The 27024-nt window shown below is 37.6% G+C and overlaps 1 protein-coding gene across 15 annotated transcripts in view; it reads right to left on the reverse strand.

Moving 5' to 3' along the window:
* The window catches only part of MICAL3 (microtubule associated monooxygenase, calponin and LIM domain containing 3), an 809998-nt gene that overhangs the window by 71146 nt on the left and 711828 nt on the right, over positions 1-27024 (reverse strand). For 12 of the 15 annotated variants that reach the window (XM_053718886.1, XM_053718885.1, XM_053718898.1 and 9 more), the window contains one exon: positions 9690-9755. The exons of the other annotated variants lie outside the window; for them this stretch is intronic. In XM_053718886.1, coding sequence (XP_053574861.1) covers positions 9690-9755 — 66 coding nt within the window. The remainder of the gene's footprint in view (positions 1-9689; positions 9756-27024) is intronic. 15 annotated transcript variants of the gene reach the window in all.

The following is a 27024-nucleotide window of genomic DNA, read 5'->3' on the forward strand; positions in this document are numbered from 1 at the left end:
TTCCCCTTGAAAGGAATATTAAGCAATTTGTTCTTGGATGACGCATCCGCTGACCAAGACTTTAGCCAAAGCGCTCTGCGCGCCACAATAGCAAACCCTGAATTTTTCGCCGCCAATCTAGCTAATTGCAGGGTAGCGTCTAGAGTAAAAGAATTAGCCAATTTAAGAGCACGAATTCTGTCCATAATCTCCTCATAAGAGGTATCCTTATCTAGCGACTTTTCTAGTTCATCAAACCAGAAACACGCTGCTGTAGTAACAGGAACAATGCATGAAATTGGTTGTAGAAGGTAACCTTGCTGAACAAACATCTTTTTAAGCAAACCTTCTAACTTTTTATCCATAGGATCTTTGAAAGCACAACTATCCTCTATAGGGATAGTAGTGCGTTTGTTTAAAGTAGAGACCGCCCCCTCGATCTTAGGGACTGTCTGCCATAAGTCCTTTTTGGGGTCGACTATAGGAAACAATTTCTTAAATATAGGGGGAGGAACAAAAGGTATGCCGGGCCTTTCCCATTCTTTGTTTACAATATCCGCCACCCGCTTGGGTATAGGAAAAGCTTCGGGGGGCACCGGGACCTCTAGGAACTTGTCCATCTTACATAATTTCTCTGGAATGACCAAATTGTCACAATCATCCAGGGTAGATAACACCTCCTTAAGCAGAGCGTGGAGATGTTCCAATTTAAATTTGAACGTAATAACATCAGGTTCAGCTTGTTGAGAAATTTTTCCTGAATCTGAAATTTCTCCCTCAGACAAAACCTCCCTAGCCCCTTCAGACTGGAGTAAGGGCATGTCAGAACCATTATCATCGGCGCCCTCATGCTCTTCAGTATCTAAAACAGAGCAGTCGCGCTTACGCTGATAAGTGGGCATTTTGGCTAAAATGTTTTTAATAGAATTATCCATTACAGCCGTTAATTGTTGCATAGTAAGAAGAATTGGCGCACTAGATGTACTAGGGGCCTCTTGTGTGGGCAAGACTGGTGTAGACACATAAGGGGATGATGCAGTACCATGCTTACTCCCCTCACTAGAGGAATCATCTTGGGCATCATTTTCACTATCACATGCATCACATCTATTTAAATGAGAAGGAACTTTGGCTTCCTGACATACAGAACATAGTCTATCTGATGGTACAGACATGATAAACAGGCATAAACTTGATAAAGTACAAAAAACGTTTTAAAATAAAACCGTTACTGTCACTTTAAATTTTAAACTGAACACACTTAATTACTGAATATGCGAAAAAGTATGAAGGAATTGTCCAAAATTCACCAAAATTTCACCACAGTGTCATAAAGCCTTAAAAGTATTGCACACCAAATTTGAAAGTCTTAACTCTTAAAATAACGGAACCGGAGCCGTTTTTACATTTAACCCCTATACAGTCCCTGGTATCTGCTTTGCTGAGACCCAACCAAGCCCAGAGGGGAATACGATACCAAATGACGCCTTCAGCACGCTTTTTCAGTGTATCAGAGCTCCTTACGCATGCATCTGCATGCTTTGCTTCCCAAAAAAACAACTGCGCATTAGTGGCGCGAAACTGAGGCTCTGCCTATGACTAGAGAAGGCCCCCAGTGAAAAAGGTGTCCAATACAGTGCCTGCCGTCTTTTTTATCAAAATTCCCAAGATAAAATTAACTCCTCAAAGTAATAAACCATTAAACATGTTTATAAAACAAACGTTTTAGCCCAGAAAAATGTCTACCAGTCTTTAAAGCCCTTGTGAAGCCCTTTATAACTTGTTATTAAAATGGCTTACCGGATCCCATAGGGAAAATGACAGCTTCCAGCATTACCAAGTCTTGTTAGAAATGTGTCATACTTCAAGCAGCAAAAGTCTGCACACTGTTCCCCTCAACTGAAGTTACTTCATCTCAACAGTCCTGTGTGGAAACAGCCATCGATTTTAGTAACGGTTGCTAAAATCATTTTCCTCTTACAAACAGAAATCTTCATCTCTTTTCTGTTTCAGAGTAAATAGTACATACCAGAACTATTTTAAAATAACAAACTCTTGATTGAAGAATAAAAACTACATTTAAACACCAAAAAACTCTAAGCCATCTCCGTGGAGATGTTGCCTGTACAACGGCAAAGAGAATGACTGGGGAAGGCGGAGCCTAGGGGGGATCATGTGACCAGCTTTGCTGGGCTCTTTGCCATTTCCTGTTGGGGAAGAGAATATCCCACAAGTAAGGATGACGCCGTGGACCGGACACACCTATGTTGGAGAAAGAAACATTTCCCGCCCCCGCGAGCTTAACAGCACGCAGGAAAAAAGGCCAAATGAAAATTTTTCAAGGTAAGAAAAAATAATTAAATGCATTATCCCAATAATGAAACTGACAGTCTGAAAATAAGGAATATCGTTTATCCTGAATCAAGGCAAATATAAGTTTATAGACATATATTTAGAACTTTACATATAAAGTGCCCAACCATAGCGCAGAGTGTCACAAAAAATAAGACATACTTACCCCAGGACACTCCTCTACATATAGCAGATAGCCAAACCAGTACTGAAACGAGAATCAGTAGAGGTAATGGTATATAAGAGTATATCGTCGATCTGAAAAGGGAGGTAGGAGAAGAAATCTCTACGACCGATAACAGAGAGCCTATGAAATAGATCCCCTAGAGGTAGACCATTGTTCTCAAATAGGCAATACTCTCTTCACATCCCTCTGACATTCGCTGCACTCTGAGAGGAAAAATGGGCTTCAACCTGTTGCGAAGAGCATATCAACGTAGAATCTAAGCACAAACTTACTTCACCACCTCCACGGGAGGCAAAGTTTGTAAAACTGAATTGTGGGTGTGGTGAGGGGTGTATTTATAGGCATTTTAAGGTTTGGGAAACTTTGCCCCTCCTGGTAGGATTGTATATCCCATATGTCACTAGCTCATGGACTCTTGCTAATTACATGAAAGAAATGTAAATGCTGTTTGCTGTTTTTTTTCTTTTTTTTACTAAAGGAGCACTATTTAATATCCCTTTAAGCCTCCGTTGGAGTTGTTTTTTTGTGCGATCATAGGTTTTATCATCTGCATTGCTATATCACTTCAGTAAGTGGCCCCAAACTCAGAATCTATTGGATCTACAATTATTAAGACACCGCAGAGATACAAAAAAAATGCTCAATAAACCATATAATACAGATGCCTTGTTCTTTTCTTCAAATAATAACAATCAGCTCTGAATACCCTAAAAACGATTTCTAAGAGAAGAATCAATGTGCAATGATCAAAATAAAACAACGAAACCAATACAAATATCCCATAGTTATGTCTATTACACAAAATCTTATAACAGTGAATCATTGTTAAAATATGACACACAGCTGTAAGTCCTTCCCCAAAAATCTTTTAACAGTGAATCATTGTTAAAATAAGACACTAATTCTAAAGTACGATTGTTTACAGCAGTGTCCTGTATTTAACTGGCTAATACATAAGGCTATTTTAGGACACTGCAAGAATTCTGACTTGTAATTTTAACAGAATCAGATTGCAAGCTCTTTTCACTGTGCCAGTATTGAATGATATACTCCTATGGGGCGCTATTCAGGTACGTGCACAACATACAAATATATATTCAAATAAAGTTACACTTTTATTGAAAACTACAAAGCAGTGACAACATGATATACATCTTATCTCTTAACATGAGTTCTCTAATTTATTGTATACAGCAAAATGAGTGTCTAATAAATAATGTTGCAAACTTGTCTAGAAAAACAGAGGTATATGCAGGAGTAACTGCTCCTGCCCAGGATTAATCTGATTTTTTTTTGTTTGTTTATTTCAAGATACCACAATTGCATTAGCAAATGAAAACAGAGTAAATAATGTAATATTGTTTTAATACAACTTCAACTTTTAAATAACTGTATGAGCACACAAACTGCACAATAAAGTGGTTTCCTTTGTTGCCAAGCCACTGATCTTCCTAAGTCCTTTCACTCCAAATATCTTTAACCACTTTAGATGGAACTTAAAGGGCAACTAAACCCAAAATCTTTCTTTCATGATTCAGATAGAACATACAAATTTAAACAACATTACAATTTACTTCTATTATTTATTTTGATTCATTTTTTAGATATCCTTATTTGAAGAAAAAGCAATGCACATGGGTGAGCCAATCACATGAGGCTTCTATGTGCAGCAACCAATCAGCAGCTACTGAGCCTATCTAGATATGCTTTTCAGCAAAGAATATCAAGAGAATAAAACAAATTAGATAATAGAAGTAAATTAGAAAGATGTTTAAAAATGCATTCTGTTTCTAAATCATGAAAGAAAAAATGTGGGTACCACGGCCCTTTAAAGGAACGGTAAAGTCAAAATTAAAGGGACATGAAACCCAATTTTTTTTTCTTTCAGGATTCAGAAAGAACATATTTTTTTGCAATTTACTTCTAATTTCAAATGTGCTTAATCGCCTTGATAACCTTTGCTGCAGAACACATCTGTTCAGCCAATCACAAGAGACAAATGTGTGCAGGCACCAATCACCAGCTAGCTCCTACTAGAGTAGGATATGTACATATTAATTTTCCACAATGGATACTATAAGAACAAAGTACAATTGAAAATAGAAGTGAATTTAAAGGACCAGTAAATACAGTCGATTTGCATAATCAACAAGTCCATAATAAAAAGACAATGCAATAGCACTTAGTCTGAACTTCAAATGAGTAGAAGATTTTCTTCTGACAAATTTCCGTTATGTCTATTTCCACCACTCCTGCATCATGTGACTGCCATCGGCCAATCACAAATGCATACACGTACATTCTATGAATTCTTGCACATGCTCAGTAGGAGCTGGCGACAAAGTGTAAATATAAAAAGACTGTGCACATTTTGTTAATGGAAGTAAATTAGAAAGTTTTTTAAATTTGCTTGCTCTATCTGAATCATGAAAGTTTAATTGTGACTTGAGTGTCCCTATAAAAGTATATATAATTACATGCTGTATCTGAATCATGCAAGTTTAGTTTTAACTTTAATAAACAACAACAGGCAAGTAAGTAGCACTCTAATTAATCATCAAAGGTGTACAGGTGCATCCTAGAATAATGAATATTAGCAACATAGAGAAGAGAATAGAAACCTCAAAATACGAGGTTTCTAAAAGTCTAGGCTAAAAATTGCACAACTGTAAAAAATAAAGACAGTCAAAGGATTCTTAAAGTACAAAAAGTTTAATAAAACATAACTTCATACATCCAAACATTCAATCCACATACATACAGGGGATCCCAGGATCGCATATAGGAAGACACACTGGCCGTGGGTAAATCTGGTGCACCAGTATTCAACAGGACTAAATGTCATAAAAATATTGCATATATTTATAATCCAGAGAAAGAGGGACCGTCCCCCAAATAATCTCAAGCCAGGTGAGTTGAGTCTATACCCCTATGTGAAACATAAGTATAACTACGTTAGAGCGTTTAAAACCAGGGGGAGCTGTGCATAGCCGCGTCTTTTTCACAGGTATAGTTATGAGCCGAACAGAAGTGTGATAGATAATAGTTCACATCGGTACCTGTCTTTTTCACGTGGTTGCTCTTGCCTCAACGGTTGCTCCCATAACGTAGCTTCTTCTGGGGTAGACTGAAGGCAAGCCAAGGATCCAATGAAAGGTGCTGCAAACCACCCCAGCTATGTGTGGTTTGCAGCATCTTTCAGTGGATCCTTGGCTTGCCTTCAGTCTACCCCAGAAGAAGCTACGTTATGGGAGCAACCGTTGAGGGAAGAGCAACCGCGTGAAAAAGACAGGTACCGATGTGAACTTTTATCTATCACACTTCTGTTCGGCTCATTAGCGTACCTGTGAAAAAGACGCGGCGATGCACAGCTCCCCCTGGTTTTAAACGCTCTAACGTAGTTATACTTATGTTTCACATAGGGGTATAGACTCAACTCACCTGGCTTGAGATTATTTGGGGGACGGTCCTTCTTTCTCTGGATTATAAATATATGCAATATTTTTATGACATTTAATCCTGTTGAATACTGGTGCACCAGATTTACCCACGGCCAGTGTGTCTTCCTATATGCGATCCTGGGATCCCCTGTATGTATGTGGATTGAATGTTTGGATGTATGAAGTTATGTTTTTTTTTTTTTTTTTTTTAAATATTTTTATTGAGGTCAAAAAGCATTAACACAAATGAAAAACATAAACAAGGCATTCAAGACATATCTGATTTACAGTGGATATTAAAAGTCTCCATCAACCAGCCCTTGATATCAAAAGGTAAGGCCACTTTTGGACCTATGTAGTAGTTTAGTTCAGAGTCCAAGGGGTTATACAGTATTTTCGACTTAAAAGATTGCACATGTAACTCGAGCTCCAGTGTGTATGTGGTGTACAATCTGATAGGAGATGCAAGCCAAGTACAATAGTTTTGAGAAACATAACTGTGTTCACATAATAAAGACATCTGCCCTCATTTTATACTAGCATTAGCTACGACATATAACATAAAGAAAGGTTTACAAAGACGTACATCGTCATATTCAAAAGAATCACGAAACTGTTTGCTTCTTTTTTAAGGATTTTATATAGATGTACCGTCAGGACTGGATATCATTTTAACACACACCTCGCGGTGACAAGGGGCCATTTTTGTGGCCTAACCAAAGAGAGAACCATAAAAATAAAACTACATAACAGAACAAAATGAAACTCCCCTATGCAGGGCTTATTGTCTAACTAGTATAGTCTACATTATTAAACCTAGTAGCTGTATATATGCACTTCCAACTAATCGTTGCGTTACATTCCCTGGGAAGATATCAAAGGGTTATAATACGGCTCACAGCACTCTCCAATTAGATGTAGCTCATGTTAGCGATTAGAAGTGACATATGGGCTCCCAACAACGGTCCCGGCCGTAGACCGCCAAGTGGGGCACTGTTATTGCTATTCTATATGTGCTTTGAGGCAGCGTACATACCACTGACCCCCTGTTCAGTTCCAATTTTGTCAACCCAGAGGCCCCCCCCAAACCCCACAGGCAACACTCAGGGGAACAAAAGGGCGCCAGTGTATCCCCAAAGCCTCCGCTATGCCATAAATACATGAATATCTCTAAAGCTCCCTCATAGCGTGCATCAGGCAAAGTGTGTGTAGCCGTTTTAAATAAAACATGGGGAAGTGACAGCGAGTAAAACCACATTAGCATAGGTATAAATAAGCAGGATCAAAACATATTCAAACCAACAACACTCAAACAGCATTTTACAATACCAAAATGATGTCATGCTGGCTTCATCATGTCCCAATAATATTTCATCTTGGGCTGTTTCCCAAAGTCATTTTTTGCAGAGTGAGCAGATTTACTCATCAGTTGTTTTAAGGCTGCTTCGGTAAAAGGTGATGTGTCCTCCTTAGATATGATAAGCCGGGAAGCACTTCTAGGATCTTGTGTATGGGATGCCTCCAGGTCGTGTCTATTTGACCACAGACCAGCGTGTGGAAAAATGCCGGGCTGCTTGGGTTGTATAGAGGTTGCTGTGTAACGTGTTCCGTCGCCAGGGCTGCATGTGGGCTTTGTAGCTGCATTGAAAGATTCCACAGAGCTAGTGCGCTTCAGTTGCATGTTGATCACTGGCTGTTTGCTGTTTTGCCGGGGCGAGACCTTTCGAGGAGAACCCAGTAAAGCCAATTCTGTACCGGCCTTGACTCCCCGCTTACTTTGTAGGGAGGAATCCATGGGATTGCTCTTTGCTGCGGAAGTGTCATCCATATTTGCCGCCTCCATGACCTCTGCTCTGCACTCTGGGTTAAAGTATAGTATATGTGATTGCGTTAGAAAGTCCCATGGCGCTCTTTGTAACAGATCCAGAAAGCGATGTTCAATTCTTTCCATAATGTCATCAAGGCGCATTAGACAGTTAACTTCCATCACAGCGGCCATGTTTATTGCGCAGCTAGAGGTTGCTTAGTAGCCGCAAGTTTTTATGTTTGAGAGGTCCCCTTTCTGCTATAGTGCTGCAGAAGTGTGAGAAGTTTATATGCAATTATGCCCAGTCCTGACAATGACCCTCGGAGAATCGAGGGGGGTAGCGCTGCCTGTCTTGAGCCGCCGCTCCAGGCCTTTTTTTGTCCACTCTCTTGCTTTAGCGTCAGAAATACAGTGAGGAACCTGATTTTCTCTTAGCTGACCACTAAACCAGTAGTGTTGATCATTTTTTGTGATAGGTCACTGTAGTAAGTACCCTACACCGACGGATTGCTGGGTTATCGGCAGGAGCACAGAGAAGATGCGACCGTTCACAGTCGCTGCTAGGACACGCCCCCCATGAAGTTATGTTTTATTAAACTTTTTGTACTTTAAGAATCCTTTGAATGTCTTTATTTTTTACAGTTGTGCAATTTTTTGCCTAGACTATTAGAAACCTCGTATTTTGAGGTTTCTACTCTCTTCTCTATGTTGCTAATATTAGTTTTAACTTTCCTATTCCTTTAAACTTTCAGATAGAGCATGCAATTAAACCCCCCCACTATGTTTATTATCAAATGTGTGTAGTTTTCTTGGTATCCTTTGTTGACAAGCATACCTAGGTAGGCTCAGAAGCAGCAATGCACTTCTGAGAGCTAGCTGCTGATTAATGGCTGCACATTTATGCTTCTTATCATCGGCTCACACAATGTGTTCAGCTATCTCCCAATCGTGCATCGCTGCCCTTTCAAGAAAGGATACCAAGAGAACGAAGCAATTTAAAATGAAAGAAAATAGGAAGTTAATTAAAATTGTATGCTCTAGCTGAATCATAACAGAGAGAAAAAAAAAATCGGTTCCTGTCTCTAAGTACAAAATTAACCAGACACTGATGACTGAATCTGTGAAACTTATCCCAGTTTCAGCATATATTTTATATGTAGACACACTTTATTTTTCTATTTAATCTTAGAGAAAAGTTGGGTAAACCAAATCCTGTGGATATTATAACAAACACCCTTATAACAAACACCCTAGACATTTTTGTTTTTGTTTTGCATGTCTATCAATTTGTTTTTTTTTAGAAAGAGTATTCTATACATGGTGGCACCCTACATACCGTATGCCAACAACAGAATTTGTGTGCCCCCTTAGCAAGCATGCCAAGGGTGGCCACCTCTAATGTATTCTATGAAGAACAAGAGTGACACCAAAAAACATCAAAACCGAACACGTATCACTCTAGGGCACCAAAATGATAGCACTAGAGTTTTCATATACAAAGATGACTAATGCATTAAAATTCGTATGTGATGAGGTTTAGCGCTTTCTAGAGCTCAAGATACTGTGATCTGATACAGGCATCCACAGAAATAATGCACCTTAATGCAAACACCCTCACCCAGTTTAACAAAGATTATTATTATTATTTTTTTTTCTTTCTACAAACTTCATTTCTCTTTCCAGCGTATTGGCTTTTTTTCTGAAAAAAATATTATTTTATTACTGTGTGACCAGGTAATTCTGCTTTAAGGTGCAAGTTGCATGCACTTAATTTCTTTAGCAGCTAGCATCAAGGATGGGGAGCCAGTGGGTGTAAAGGAATAATCTAGAATCTGATGTCTCTTATTATGGTTTGGGGGGATGGTAGTGCGATGCCAGCCCAGTAAGTGCATTTGGAGCGTGGCACTACACAAAGCTACATTACCTTCATGGGCACAGCAGGGGCAGAAGGAGAGAGGTCTGCGGCGTGGAGTCCCCACAATGGGATCAACTTCAAAGAACAAGGGGAAAGGAGTGGAAGCGGAAAAGGAGAAAAGTGGCAGGCATGAAAAGGGAGTGGGAAGAAAAAAGAAGAAAAGCAAAGAGCATGAGAGCAAGAAAAGGAAACAACAAGAAGAAGGAAGGAAAAATAAAACCAAATACGGAAAACAAGACCTGGACCCTCTGAGAAGTAAACCTTTCAATTCCCTTTTTCTTAACTGGAAAGGAAATTTGGTGGTGCTGTGTAAACGTCACTAAAGAACATCTCCCATAGGGATTAAAGGGACATTGTACACTAGATTTTTCTTTGCATAAATGTTTTCTAGATGATCCATTTATATAGCCTATACAGCTTTTTGTGTGTGTTTTAAATGTATAGTTTTGCTTATTTTTAAATAACATTGCGCTGATTTTCAGACTCCTAACCAAGCCCCAAAGTTTTAAAGTATACTGATGTATACCTAGTCCAGCTTGCTCCTGTTTGTGTAAAGAGTCTTCTCATATACAGAGGAAGGGGGAGGGAGGAAGGGGGAGGGAGGAAGTGTCTGTTTTTTTGCTATACAACCACTTTCAGTGAGTGTTCCAGCTACCTTTCAACAGTGCTAAACTGGGAGCTTCTAAGTACGTTTTTAAACAGTTTTATACTGGATTTTTATATCAGTATCTGTGCATTTTATTCTTTATAGTAGTGTCTATTACATGCAGTTAAATGAAAATGTGTGTATCCTGCCCCTTTAAAAGGCCATTATACACTCATTTTTTCTTTGCATAAATGTTTTGTAGATAATCTATTTATATAGCCCATAAAGTTTTTTTTTTTTTTAAATTTTTATAGTTTTGCTTATTTTTAAATAACATTGCTCTGATTTTCAGACTCCTAACCAAGCCCCAAAGTTTTATGTGAATACCGTCAGCTACCTTCTCCAGCTTGCTCCTGTTTGTGTAAAGGGTCTTTTCATATGCAAAAGTAGGGGGAGGGGGGGAGTGTCTTATTTCCCACTTGCAATGGGCTTTCCAACTGCCTTTTCAACAGAGTTAAACTGAAAGCTTCTAAGTGCGTTTTTAAACCATTTTATACAGGATTTTTATATCAGTAAGTGTGCATCTTATTCTTTATAGTAGTGTCTATTACATACAGTTATATGAAAATGAGTGTATACTGTCCCTTTAAGATGATGTAAGCGAGGAAGACCAATACAGTTTAATTAGTTTTTAACAGAGATAAGGAGCTCAGCTCATATCTATTTCATGGTTAATTTGTCAACACTTAGGAGACACAATAACCATTTTTTTATGTATTGATTTAAAGCAAACACTTAAAAAAAAGTTTCTAATTTATTTCTATTTTGAAATTTGCTTTATTCTCATGGTATTCTTTGTTGAAGAGAACACCTAGGTAAATAGCAAGCACATGTCTGGAATACTATATATCAGCAAACACGGCATCCATCTAGTGCCCTTGCAAATGTATAACATTATTATTATTATTATGATGCAAAATGCTCTAGACACATGCACGCTCCTGAACCTACCTACATTGCTTTTAAAGAGAACAATGTAAATTTTATAATAGAAGTAAATTGGACCTTTTAAAAAAACAAAAACGGAACCCTATCTGAATTGTAAAAGAATACTTGCGGTATGTATCTTTATTTTCAGATGTCTGATTATTTTAATGGCTGCATTTTTTTTTAAAAGAAAAACTTTATTTATAACTCATATAGTCAAAAAGTTTCAACTTCAATACTTGTAGAAGAATCCCATGTATGAGACAACCTCTTATAATATATATATAAAAACATATTTTGATGTAAAGCCCAAAAATAATAATACATGACATTTGCAAATAATATGAATTAATTTTGATAGCACGAATACTAACGTATCTGATGTCAGAACAAAAACATCATGGTGGTAAATATTAACAGGAAGAAACATTTAAAGAAGTTTGAGGTTATGACTATATGGCTAAAGTGCTTTCCTTTTAGGCGTACCAACATCCTATATGGTAGAAATAATAAAAGAAAAAGCCAGTTATTAGACAGTCTGACCAACCATACGATTGCAATAGCTGATGACAAACTTTCCTATGAGACCCATGCAAGTCTGCACTCAAGGGACTAGTTATTGTAGCATCAGGCAACAGAAACATGTTGCAATGGGTTTAAAGCCTTGTTCCTAAAAGATATGTCACATGTAAATCAATTTAAGATGTGGATATATATGTTTTAAAGAAGTTGCTGAGGCAGAACCCCTGAATACCGTTTAAAAAAAAATAATATTTCTCTCAAAGGATCTAAAAATAGATTTTATTCAACAATACACGTTACTACTAGGGTTTTCTGGGAAGACATAATGCCACGCCAATTTGCCTCACTTATAGCCAAGGATTTCAAACATTGGGATCAAAATTATCTGCATATTAATAATCTTGAACATGAAATCTCTGTCTAATAAGCAAAAATATGTCCTATTTATTTTTTACCCCACGCTCAAGTTACCCTTTTCTTAATCTCCATAACATTTTTTCTTCCATCTTACCTCTTCTCTAACAAACACTGTAAGGACCATGTGGAACCAGGAAAGAAAATGCAACTGGCCTAATAGTCTGAGGTTCACTATGTGCAAACTAGGTATTATATTATCATAAATAGCATGGTTCTCTTTAACTCATGAGCAAAAAGGTTGCAGAATCAATCTAGTTATAAAAGGCTTCCAATTTTCAATGTCATTCCTTAATCCTTATTAAAACCTACAATTTTAAACAACTTTCCATTGCATTTCTATTATTTAATGTGCTTCATTCTCTTGGTATCCTTTGTTAAAAGAGTAACGATGCACTACTGGGAGCTAGCTGAACACACTGGGTGTGCCAGTAACAAGAGGCATATATATGCAACCACCAATCAGCACTGCTGCTCTTGAGCATAACTTCATATGCTTTTCAACAAAGAATACAGAGAGAATTATGCACATTAGATAGTTGAAGTAAATGGTATTGTTGTTTAAAATTACATGCAATATCTGATTCGTGAGAGTTTGATGTTGCTTTTGCTGTTTCTTTAATCTTTCTCCAACTTATGAATCTTATTACACAAGATTGAGAAAAATGATGGCAACCAGAGTATAAAGAATATCTTTCAGCAAATTGCATTTCATAGCATTTGACAGTAATGCTGGCTATACAAAAACAGGACACCTTGTCCTAACTGGAAGTCTTCTTGAATGGGCTTGCCTCAACGGAATTTCCAGCGAGGATTCAAATGTTTTAGGAAAGTTTGAATTTTGGCTTTTTAAGATGGGAATTTTGACATCTCACATCCAGAAGTTTTGTAGAAAATGTATAGCTGGGATTTTTATTGTGTGGAAAAAGCCCCGTTTTCTTTATTTTTTATCCAGAGAAATAAGTATATGTTCCATTATCTGCTGACTAGGTCTTTACCCATAATGCTCTATAACTTTGTACGCTGAGGCAATGCATTAAAGGGAAAGTGTTTAAATCAGAGAGTTAGAAAGGAATAGGGGCTCAGAAGAAGGCCGTGATATTGTTATAGATGTTCCCTATAGTATTTACATTCTAATAAAATCAGATACGTTTTAATCATTGCCTTTGTTTAATGCTTTCCTTTAAAAGAATAAGAAACACAAATCTTTTATTTCATGATTCAGAGAGCATGCAATTTTAAGCAACTTTCTAATTTACTCCTAATATAATTTTTTTTTCGTTCTCTTGAAATCTTTATTTTAAAAAGTAGGAATATAAGCTTAGGAGCCGGACCATTTTGGTTCAGCACCTGTGTGGAGCTTACTGATTGGTGGTTACATTTAGCCACCAATCAGCAAGTGCTACCTAGGTTCTGAACCAAAAATGGGCTGGCTCCTAAGCTTATATTCCTGCTTTTCAAATAAAGATACAAAGAGAATTAAGAAAAATTGATAATATGAGTAAATTAGAACGTTGCTTAAAATTGCATGCTCTATCTGAATCACAAAATATTTTTTTTTTGGGTTTCATATCCCTTTAAGGGTTAAACGTCAATATTAAACTGTCATGTTAAAGGGAAATTAACACAAGGAAGAAATTAAAAGGACCATTAAATACAATAGAACTGCATAAAAAGACAATGAAATTGCTCTTACTCTGAATTTTAAAAAAGCACTTAATTTACTTTCTAACAAATTTCAAAACTTTATGTATCATGTGACAGCTATCAGCCAATCACAGACTTGTATGCGTATACACTGTTAACTATTGCTCAGTAGGAGCAGGTGCAAATAAAAAGACTGTGCACAATTAGATAATAAAAGTAAATTGGTAAAATCATGTTAAACGTTGACTTTAGTGCCTCTATAACAGTAGGAAGTATAAATGTACACTGTACCACTCTGGTTTGCAAACAATATAAAACAGTTTGCTTTTTAGTGGATGAATTTACTAAGCATGTAATAAGTGCTAAGATCATAATATAATTGCGCCTAATTTGAATCATTAACTCCTAGGAAATCCGATATGTATGGTCAGTGACCGACTACATGATAAGTCTTGTAGAATATGATATTTTGTAAATACTTTTTATTTTTAAAACCAGAATCTTACTCTCTCGTCAGTACTGGTTATATAAACAAGTTATCTGCTATAAACATCAGTTATTTCTCATATTCCTAACTTCAATGCAGGGCCCCTGTGACTTCGTCCCTACTCACAGTACTATTTGTATGAGAACGTATGACATCATGAAAATGACATAATTTAAAGCAAATTTTTGGGGCACTGCTTTAACACTGGTATATACAGTAATGTTGTTGTTGTCATGAGAACAAAGCAGTTAACTTTATGATAAATGTGTGGCCATACTGCTGCTTTACACTGAAGCAGTAGGACCTGTAACTTCATTCATTTTATTTTATCGATAGATTAGGTGACCTCAGCAATTCTCCCCATCTATACTATAATTGCGTTTGTAATGTCCGTCGCCAGTTGCGCACGCATCCTCAATGGAATGTTGGCAGCGCGAGGACAAACTAATTCACTTAGAAGCAGCAAAGCTGCATCCACGTGAATTCCGAAAATGGCAGGGTGGTGAATTTCGGAATCCACCGGGATGCAGCTTCCGGAGCATTACAAAAGCAAAAACTAACCGCCTGCATCAAGTATAAAAATAAAAGAATTACTGCCCGCATCAAGTATTTAAAAAACAAACAAAAAAAAAACCCAAAAAAAGCCTGCACGAACTATAACATAATAAAAACGAGTCTCCCACACAAAGTATTAACACATACACCGCAAACCCTCACATTGCAAAATAAAAAAGTAATTAACCCCTTAATCGTCAACCAGCCACATCGCAATAAACCTAAATATCCTATTAACCCATAAACTGCAAAACCCCCACATCGCAATAAACCTATTTACCCTATTAACCCCTAAACCCCCACATCGCAATAAACCTATTTTCCCTATTAACCCCTAAACCGCAAACCCCCCACATCGCAATAAACCTAATTAACCTATTAACCCCTTAAACCGCCAAAACGCAAATAATTAAATTACTAAGCCCCCTAATCTAACACCCACTAAATTAAAACAAATTAACTAAAAAATCAAAAAATTAAAAAAGCTAAGATTACAAAAAATAAAAAAAGGCTAACATTACAGAAAATAAAAAAATGAATTACCAAAGTTTACAAAATTAAACCTAATCCCTATGAAAATAAAAACACCCCCTACTCTAAGAGTAAACTACCAGTAGCCCTTAAAGAGGCTTTTTGCAGGGCATTGCCCCAAGATAAACAGCTCTTTTACATTAAAAATACACAAAGTCCCCCCTAACAGTAAACCCCCCCCCTAAAATAAAAGAACCTAAAACTAAAAAAAACTAAACTACCTTTAAAAGGCCAGGGCATTTAGCTCTTTTACTGCCCATCCCTAATCTAAATAAAACAAACCCCCCCAAAAAAACCTTAAAGAAAACCTAAGTTTAACCCCCAGGTTGTTACTCACGGTTGCTGAAGTCCGGCGGAGAAGGTCCTGTCCTATGCGGTAAAGTCTTCTTCCAAGCGGAACCTCTTCTTTCAGGAAAATCTGGCACGGAGCGGAGGGCGGAGCTGAAGACCGGCGACCCTGGAACTGAAAACCGGCGACCGGAGTCATGGGGCATGGAGGATCTTCTTCGTACGATCGCCGCTGTACACTGGATAGTGAATTCAAGGTACGCGATTAAAGATGGCGTCCCTTGAATTCCTATTGGCTGATTTGATTCTTCAAATTCAAATCAGCTAATAGGATGAGAGCTACCCAAATTCTATTGGCTGTTCAAATCAGCCAATAGGATGAGAGCAAGTTAAATTTTATTGGTTGGTGAACAGCCAATAGGATTTCAATTGCTCTCATCCTATTGGCTGTACACCAGCCAATAAGATGAGAGCAAGTGAAATCCTATTGGCTGTTCACCAACCAATAAGATTTCACTTGCTCTCATCCTATTGGCTGATGTAAAAATGTCAGCCAATAGGAATGCCGGGAACCACCGCCAAGGACCATCGCTGCCTCCAAGGATCGCCACATCTGGATACACTGCTCCGCATCTCCGCTCCGCCTTTTCTGTGGATGAAGATGATGGACCCGTCTGGAAGAGGATCTTCTCTGCCGGACTTCATGACCAGTGAGTATATACTTGGGGCTTTAGTGTTAGTTTTATTTATTTTTTACTTTTTTAGTTTTTAACTTAGGTTTTTTTTGGGCAAGTGTAAAAGAGCTAAATGCCCTTTTCAGGGCAATGGGTAGTTTATTTTATTTTAGTGTTAGGTTTTTTTTATTTTGGGGGGTTTGGTGGGTGGGGGGATTTTACTGTTAGTGCGGACTTGGTGTATTTTGGATGTAAAAGAGCTGATTATCTTGGGGCAATGCCCTGCAAAAAGCCCTTTTAAGGGCTACTGGTAGTTTATTCTTAGATTAGGGGGTGTTTTTATTTTGGTGGGCTTTTTATTTTCATAGGGATTAGGTTTAATTTTTAAAAATTTGGTAATTTTATTTTTTATTTTCTGTAATGTTAGTCTTTTTTAAATTTTTTTTTGTAAATTTAGCTTTTTTTTTTAGCTATATCTATTTTTTGTGGCTAAATCTGTAGTTTATTATATAGAAAATATTTTTGATATATTTAAGACAGTAGTCCAATAAAATGATAGTATTGCTACACCTGTAGCTTAAATATTTAGATAAAAGAAGAGTTACAAAATAGGTTGTTTCTATATCTGCAGCTTAAAAAAAACAATTAGACTGCCCTTTGAGCAGGCTTATCGACTAGCGTATAAGTAAGTTTGCTTATTATGAAACACACCAATAATTGATATCAGGGAGATCCTAATTACTTTTTTTAAGTTTCTATAAGTGTAATCACCAAGACGTTCCATAAGGATTAATTAAATCATTTTTTTATGTCAGTAAAAAGAATAGCATCCAGGTCTCTATCTATCTATCTATCTATCTATCTATCTATCTATCTATCTATGTTCATAACATAATGATGATTCAAACAGTCATCATATGACGCCTTCCCCCACTGTAGCTGCATATCAGCAATCCTTATCCTTGTTTTGCTACTGGAATGCCTACTGGTCTGACGGGAATTGTGCTAAATCACCCTCACTACCCACACCCTCCTGTATGGCTCACTGTAAGTGATCACATGACACATTAGGTTGGACTATTGCCAATATATATAGCAAGTGCCTTAGAGAAGGGGTGAGTGCAGCAGTGTGTCACCTGTGGTACTGGGGGATGTTTTTATACCAAATTTACAGGAAAGTCAGTTTACTTCCCTTTCATCAAATTTCCAATTCACTCCCTCACAGCATATTTTAAGAGACACTAAAGCACATTCTGCTTTCTCTTTTGTTATCATCCAGTTATAAGAACATTAGATTACACAGTCTGTGTGGCACAATATGTATAATGTATTGGCACACAGCAGCAACTGTTGCTGTATAAAAATGCAATTAAAATGATAAAATGATCCATTCCATTTCTCTATTGAACTTTGGGAGGTTGAATTAAAAGCTTAACAATTCTAATTAACTAAATGAATGAACTTTAAATATCCACACCTGGGCCTTACTTTTCTCCAACAGTTAAATGTCTTCATTCTGCATAATGATTTTTTTTTCTCTATGAGAACACTTCTTCTTGACTCAAAGGGACAGTAAAACTTTCATGATTCAGATAGAACATGTGATTTTAAACACTTTTCCAATTAACTTTTATTATCAAATTTGCTTTGTTTTCTTGATATCCTTTGTTAAGAGCAAAGCTGGGTAGGCCAATAGAAGCTCAGGAGCGTGCATGTCTTAAAGGGACACTGAACCCACATTTTTTCTTTCGTGATTCAGATAGAGCATGCAATTTTAAGCAACTTTCTAAATTACTCCTATTATCAATTTTTCTTCGTTTTCTTGCTATCTTTATTTGAAAAAGAAGGCATCTAAGCTTTTTTGGGGATTCAGAACTCTGGACATCACTTTTTTTATTGGTGGATGAATTTATCCACCAATCAGAAAGGACAACCCAGGTTGTTCACTAAAAATAGGCCGGCATCTAAACTTAAATTCTTGCATTTAAAATAAAGATACCAAGAGAATAAAGAAAATTTGATAATAGGAGTAAATTAGAAAGTTGCTTAAAATGTCATACTCTAGCTGAATCATGAAAGAAAAAATTTGGGTACAGTGTCCCTTTAAGCAGTCTAACGCAGCAGTGTTTGTAACTATGTATAAAATTGCTATAGTACTTTAATTGTTAACTTTGTAGTCTGTTCATAAATGATTTTGAGTTGCCCTCTCCTTATGTATTGTTACTGAATCTGCAACCCAATCAAGGACTTGCCTACAAAAGAAGATGTTTGAGGACTTACAGACAATGAAGTAGTCTTTCTTCTTTACTTATCACTTGTTATTATGCATTGTTTACTATCAGCTCTTGTACAATGGATGTAAAATCCAATAAAGTACTTAATTTAAAAAAAAAAACAAAAAAAAAAAACATTGCTATAAACAATGTTGCAGACACTGCGGCCACATGTTTTAAGAGCACATGCACGCTCCTGAGCTCACTTGAGATTACTCTTTAATAAAGGATACAAAGAGAACTAAGCAAAATTGATAACAGAAGTAAATTGTAAAGTTGTTTAAAACTATGTGCCCTATCCAATTCTGACTTTACTGCATGTTTAAATAATGCAATACTGTGTTTTTATCCAACATTGTTCAATCTGTAACCCTGCAGTCATTTCCTCTGGATAAAGTTGCTATGCTGTACCTACAATTAGCAGATGCACCCTGACTGAAAAGGTCCATGCAGTGCTTTAAATTAGGTTTCTCAGTAGAAGATTAAAAGGACAGTATAGGTATCCCTTAAACTTGGATCTAGGATAAAACAAAAATGCAAGAATGAAGAATTCTTGCCCTCTTAGCTGGCAGATGTAAGATACAGCATTCCATGACCTCTGTTTAAAGTCATAGTAAACTCAGATCAGGATTGTTAGTGATATTTTAGATGGAGTTTATTTAAAGGGACACTGAACCCAATTTTTTTCTTTTGTGATTCAAAAGCAACTTTCTAATTTACTCCTATTATCAAATTTTCTTCATTCTCTTGGTATGTTAATTTGAAAAGCAAGAATGTAAGTTTAGATGCCGGCCCATTTTTGGTGAACAAACTGGGTTGTCCTTCCTGATTGGACAGCACAAATAAAAAAGTGCTGTCCATGGTCTGAACCAAAAATTTGCTGGCTCCTTAGTTTAGATGCCTTCTTTTTCAAATAAAGATAGCAAGAGAACAAAGAAAAAATGATAATAGGAGTATGCTCTATCTGAATCACGAAAGAAAAATTTTGGGTTCAGTGTCCCTTTAATCAGTTTTAATGAAGATGCGCTGTAACTTACTTTTTAACATAGATATGAAATTCAAATACTATCACTTTAAGTTCTTCAGATTCTGTGAAAAAGTCTGCTGTGACACGCCTATCACTTGCAGCTGAAACCCAATGAATGGTGGTTGGATGACTGATTCTTACCACTCCTACTTTGAGGAGCCTGGGTAGACTAAATCACAGAGCCCCATGTCAAGGCAGATATGACTATATCAATATAACTACAGGTATACCCCACTTTAAGGCGCTTCACTTTACAGCGATTCGCTAATACAGCGCTTTGTGGAGCTGAAGTTCAACCTCCAAGGATTTTGAAACAGTACTGTAATCATCGTGAGATTGCGAGAAAAGTGACTGGCACCATTTTGTTATGCTAAGTTCACTCTGTTTACAGCATTACAGCGCCATCTGTGTCTCAGTGTTATAGTCTGGCAAATTTTACTATAGTCATTGTCACTATTTTACAGGTACAGTATTTATTGAATACTAATTGAATACTGTGCTGTGCTAGTGTTAAACTAAACATAGCATTATTGTACCCCTAATATATGTTAGTTCAAACATGTTTTCAAGTTTTTAAACATACTGGCAAGTGAAAAGAAAGCTAAAACTGCCTTGTTTCACTTTAAGGCGGTTTTCACTTTACAGCGGGGCTCCGGTCCCTAACCCGCTGTATGAGCGGGGTATACCTGTATGTTGTTTTCCAAAATGTCTTGCATTATTTCAAGCGATATTATCATGAAAAAGTAATGCTCTCATTTATTAGAGCATGTCATTTTATCACTATTGACCTGGCAAACCTCTGCGTTTAACCCTTGCTAAGTTGTGCGACTAGAGCTGCTGATTGGATCAGAAGCAGATTCCATTTGGGACCAGCAGTTCTCTGCGGCTCTAGAGCTGTACTTTACTTATGCGATTAAACTCTTTGTGGGGGTTAAATAAATATATTTGCATGGCCAATAGAGATAAAATTAAATGCTCTGACAAATGTATATATTCTGTAAATGTCTTTAGCGTAAAAAAGGGGCTTGTGTAAATAAACTTAGGTTTGCTACATAAATCTATTCAAAGGTCAGTGAAAAATGTGTTTTTTTATTTAATCTTATTCTTCTGTATAACTTTCCAGAACAGAAACTCAATCTCTGGATAACATTAAAAGCAGACAGAATAGCCAAGACCACAAGGAGAAAGACACATTTAAAATAATTAAAATAAATAAAAAAATAACTTATTCATTGAGTATGATATGGTAGAAACAATAACGTTAGAAGAGACATTTTCTAAGTGAGAGATCAGGGTGATATTTTTATCCATCAGGTTTAAACAACAAGGTTAATTTTTTCAATGCTACTATGGAGGAGTGTGGTAAAACTTCTGTCCATCTATTCTCAGCAAGAAGCTATTCCCATGTTAATGGACATGAAACCCAAAAAATTCTCATGATTCAGATAGAGAATACAATTTTAAACAACTTTCCAATTTACTTCTATTATTTAATTTGCTTCCTTCTCTTGTTATCCTTTTGCTGAAAGGTTTATCTAGGTAGACACAGGAGCAGCAAAGAACCTAGGTTCTCGCTGCTGATTGGTGGCTGCATATATATACCAATTGTCATTGGCTCACACAAGTGTTCAGTTAGAAACCAGTAGAGTGCATTGCTGCTCCTTCAACAAATAATACCAAGAGAATGAAACAAATTAGATAATAGAAGTAAATTAGAAAGTTGTTTAAAAACAGAATTTATGCTTACCTGATAAATTACTTTCTCCAACGGTGTGTCCGGTCCACAGCGTCATCCTTACTTGTGGGATATTCTCTTCCCCAACAGGAAATGGCAAAGAGCCCAGCAAAGCTGGTCATATGATCCCTCCTAGGCTCCGCCTACCCCAGTCATTCGACCGACGTACAGGAGGAAATATGCATAGGAGAAACCATATGATACCGTGGTGACTGTAGTTAGAAAAAATAATTCATCAGACCTGATTAAAAAAACCAGGGCGGGCCGTGGACCGGACACACCGTTGGAGAAAGTAATTTATCAGGTAAGCATAAATTCTGTTTTCTCCAACATAGGTGTGTCCGGTCCACGGCGTCATCCTTACTTGTGGGAACCAATACCAAAGCTTTAGGACACGGATGAAGGGAGGGAGCAAATCAGGTCACCTAAATGGAAGGCACCACGGCTTGCAAAACCTTTCTCCCAAAAATAGCCTCCGAAGAAGCAAAAGTATCAAATTTGTAAAATTTGGCAAAAGTGTGCAGTGAAGACCAAGTCGCTGCCTTACATATCTGGTCAACAGAAGCCTCGTTCTTGAAGGCCCATGTGGAAGCCACAGCCCTAGTGGAATGAGCTGTGATTCTTTCAGGAGGCTGCCATCCGGCAGTCTCATAAGCCAATCGGATAATGCTTTTAAGCCAAAAAGAAAGAGAGGTAGAAGTTGCTTTTTGACCTCTCCTTTTACCAGAATAAACAACAAACAAAGAAGATGTTTGTCTGAAATCTTTAGTGGCCTCTAAATAGAATTTTAGAGCACGGACTACGTCCAAATTGTGTAACAAACGTTCCTTCTTTGAAACTGGATTCGGACACAAAGAAGGTACAACTATCTCCTGGTTAATATTTTTGTTGGAAACAACTTTCGGAAGAAAACCAGGCTTAGTACGCAAAACCACCGTATCTGCATGGAACACCAGATAGGGCGGAGAACACTGCAGAGCAGATAACTCTGAAACTCTTCTAGCAGAAGAAATTGCAACCAAAAACAAAACTTTCCAAGATAATAACTTAATATCTACGGAATGTAAGGGTTCAAACGGAACCCCTTGAAGAACTGAAAGAACTAGATTAAGACTCCAGGGAGGAGTCAAAGGTCTGTAAACAGGCTTGATTCTAACCAGAGCCTGAACAAACGCTTGAACGTCTGGCACAGCTGCCAGCCTTTTGTGAAGTAAAACAGATAAAGCAGAGATCTGTCCCTTCAGAGAACTTGCAGATAATCCTTTCTCCAAACCTTCTTGTAGAAAGGATAGAATCTTAGGAATTTTTATCTTGTTCCATGGGAATCCTTTAGATTCACACCAACAGATATATTTTTTCCATATTTTATGGTAAATTTTTCTAGTTACAGGCTTTCTAGCCTGAATCAGAGTATCTATTACAGAATCCGAAAACCCACGCTTTGATAAAATCAAGCGTTCAATCTCCAAGCAGTCAGTTGGAGGGAAACCAGATTCGGATGTTCGAATGGACCTTGAACAAGAAGGTCCTGTCTCAAAGGTAGCTTCCATGGTGGAGCCGATGACATATTCACCAGGTCACGCAGGAGCTATCAAGATCACCGAAGCCCTCTCCTGATTGATCCTGGCTACCAGCCTGGGAATGAGAGGAAACGGTGGGAATACATAAGCTAGGTTGAAGGTCCAAGGTGCTACTAGTGCATCTACTAGAGTCGCCTTGGGATCCCTGGATCTGGACCCGTAACAAGGAACCTTGAAGTTCTGACGAGAGGCCATCAGATCCATGTCTGGAATGCCCCATAATTGAGTTATTTGGGCAAAGATTTCCGGATGGAGTTCCCACTCCCCCGGATGGAATGTCTGACGACTCAGAAAATCCGCTTCCCAATTTTCCACTCCTGGGATGTGGATTGCAGACAAGTGGCAGGAGTGATCCTCCACCCATTGAATTATCTTGGTCACTTCCTCCATCGCCAGGGAACTCCTTGTTCCCCCCTGATGGTTGATATATGCAACAGTCGTCATGTTGTCTGATTGAAACCTTATGAATTTGGCCTTTGCTAGATGAGGCCAAGCTTTGAGAGCATTGAATATCGCTCTCAGTTCCAGAATGTTTATCGGGAGAAGAGATTCTTCCCGAGACCATAGACCCTGAGCTTTCAGGGGTTCCCAGACCGCGCCCCAGCCCACCAGACTGGCGTCGGTCGTGACAATGACCCACTCTGGTCTGCGGAAGCTCATTCCCTGTGACAGGTTGACCAGGATCAGCCACCAACGGAGTGAATCTCTGGTCCTTTGATCTACTTGAATCGTCGGAGACAAGTCTGTATAATCCCCATTCCACTGTCTGAGCATGCACAGTTGTAATGGTCTTAGATGAATTCGTGCAAAAGGAACTATGTCCATTGCTGCAACCATCAATCCTATTACTTCCATGCACTGCGCTATGGAAGGACGAAGAACAGAATGAAGTACTTGACAAGAGCTTAGAAGTTTTGATTTTCTGACCTCTGTCAGAAAAATCCTCATTTCTAAGGAATCTATTATTGTTCCCAAGAAGGGAACTCTTGTTGACGGGGACAGAGAACTTTTTTCTATGTTCACTTTCCATCCGTGAGATCTGAGAAAGGCTAGGACGATGTCCGTATGAGCCTTTGCTTTTGACAGAGACGACGCTTGAATCAGGATGTCGTCCAAGTACGGTACTACTGCAATGCCCCTTGGTCTTAGAACCGCTAGAAGGGACCCTAGTACCTTTGTGAAAATTCTCGGAGCAGTGGCTAATCCGAATGGAAGTGCCACAAACTGGTAATGCTTGTCCAGAAAAGCGAACCTTAGGAACTGATGATGTTCCTTGTGGATAGGAATATGTAGGTACGCATTCTTTAAATCCACCGTGGTCATAAATTGACCTTCCTGGATGGTAGGAAGGATCGTTCGAATGGTTTCCATTTTGAACGATGGAACCCTGAGAAATTTGTTTAGGATCTTGAGATCTAAAATTGGTCTGAATGTTCCCTCTTTTTTGGGAACTATGAACAGGTTGGAGTAAAACCCCATCCCTTGTTCTCCTATTGGAACTGGATGAATTACTCCCATCTTTAACAGGTCTTCTACACAATGTAAGAATGCCTGTCTTTTTATTTGGTTTGAAGATAATTGAGACCTGTGGAACCTTCCCCTTGGGGGTAGTTCCTTGAATTCCAGGAGATAACCCTGAGAAACTATTTCTAGTGCCCAAGGATCCTGAACATCTCTTGCCCAAGCCTGAGCAAAGAGGGAAAGTCTGCCCCCCAGGATTCATCTTGGGCAATATCATTATCTGTGGCATCATTGTCCCTACTTTGTTTGGACACTATGTCACAATCATCACATATATTTAAATGGGGAGAAACCTTGGCTTTCATACATATAGAACATCGCTTATCTGATGGTTCAGACATGTTAAACAGGCTTAAACTAGTCAACAAAGCACAAAAAACGTTTTAAAATAAAACCGTTACTGTCACTTTAAATTTAAACAGAACACACTTTATTACTGAATATGTGAAAAAGCATGAAGGAATTGTTCAAAATTCACCAGTGTCATAAAGCCTTAAAAGTATTGCACACCAAATTTGAAATCTTTAACCCTTAAAATAACGGAACCGGAGCCGTTTTTACATTTAACCCCTATACAGTCCCAGGTATCTGCTTTGCTGAGACCCAACCAAGCCCAGAGGGGAATACGATACCAAATGACGCCTTCTATAAGCTTTTTCAGTGGTTCTAGCTCCTCACACATGCATCTGCATGCCTTGCTTTCCAAAAACAACTGCGCATTAGTGGCGCGAAAATGAGGCTCTGCCTATGACTAGAAAAGGCCCCCATCTGAAAAAGGTGTCCAATACAGTGCCTGCCGTTTTTTAACAACAATCCCCAAGATTATAATAACTATTAAGAGTTATAATCTGCCAAATATGCTTAGCAAAGTAATCGTTTTAGCCCAGAAAAATGTCTACCAGATTTTTAAGCCCTTATAAAGCCCTTTATTCTTTTACTTAATCTAAGAAAATGGCTTACCGGTCCCCATAGGGGAAATGACAGCCTTCCAGCATTACAAAGTCTTGTTAGAAATGTGGCCAGTCATACCTCAAGCAGAAAAGTCTGCCAACTGTTTCCCCCAACTGAAGTTACTTCATCTCAACAGTCCTGTGTGGAAACAGCAATCGATCTTAGTAACGTTTGCTAAAATCATCTTCCTCTTACAAACAGAAATCTTCATCTCTTTTCTGTTTCAGAGTAAATAGTACATACCAGCACTATTTTAAAATAACAAACACTTGATTGAAGGATAAAAACTACATTTAAACACCAAAAAAACTCTTAACCATCTCCGTGGAGATGTTGCCGGTGCAACGGCAAAGAGAATGACTGGGGTAGGCGGAGCCTAGGAGGGATCATATGACCAGCTTTGCTGGGCTCTTTGACATTTCCTGTTGGGGAAGAGAATATCCCACAAGTAAGGATGACGCCGTGGACCGGACACACCTATGTTGGAGAAATTGTATTCTCTATCTGAATCATGAAATAACATTTTTGGGTGTAATTTCCCTATAATGTATTAAACTATATTCTACTTAAAGTGGAAACAGTTTTATTTTTTAAATTTAATCTCTTTGCATGGAAAACACGAGCTTTAAATCTCATTAAAAAACAAAAACCTAACAAAGACAACTTTATTTATATACAAAATGATTTCTTATTATTAGCAGCCTTCAATCACTACAGTCTAGAACGTGTTTTTTTTCTCTACAGAACTCAAAAGCTTTTGCTGATAAACAGTTATATTTCACGTTTTTAAATGTATTCTAGATAAATTGGGAACCTGTTAAGCTCATGTTAAAGTTAAATTATCTAGAAAATATATAAAAAAAATACTACACACAACTGATAAATATTTTACATATTAAAAATAAATTAAAACTTTTTGAGCTATTGAGTTCTTCATTTTCTCTGTTTATCTTGTTTTATCTACTGTTTTCACTAATATAGTTCATTTTTAGAGACTCAGTGCTTTTTAAAAAAAAAATAAAAAAAATCTTTTGAATTATGTATGTATTTAATTTTGTTATTATTATAAATATATATATATATATAATAAAAAAGTTAAAGGGACATAAACCCCAAGGTTTTTCTTTCATCAGATAGAGCATACAATTTTAAACAACTTTCCAATGTAACTTCTATTATCAAACATTCTTAGTTTTTCTTCTTATCCTTTCTTAAAAAGCAGGCAGGTAGCTTCAGGAGCGTGCACGTGTCTGCAGCACTATATAGCAGCAGTTTTGCAGCAATGTTAAACATTAGCCAGAGCATTAAATCGCAGCACTATTTCCGGTCATGTAGTGCTCCAGACATGTGCATGCCAACTATCTAGATATCTCTTCGACAAAGAATTAGAACAAAGCAAATTTGACAATAGAAGAATATTGGAAACGGTATGCTGTCTGAATCATGAAAGAAACATTTTGGGTTACATGTCCCTTTAAGGTTTGCACCATGATGTGGAGGATTTATGTTGATATGTTATTCACACTGGTTAAACACAGAGTTGATTACACAGGATTGTTTTCCTCT

This window comes from Bombina bombina, chromosome 6 (assembly GCF_027579735.1).
Source record: "Bombina bombina isolate aBomBom1 chromosome 6, aBomBom1.pri, whole genome shotgun sequence".
In the NCBI taxonomy this organism is placed as follows: domain Eukaryota; kingdom Metazoa; phylum Chordata; class Amphibia; order Anura; family Bombinatoridae; genus Bombina; species Bombina bombina.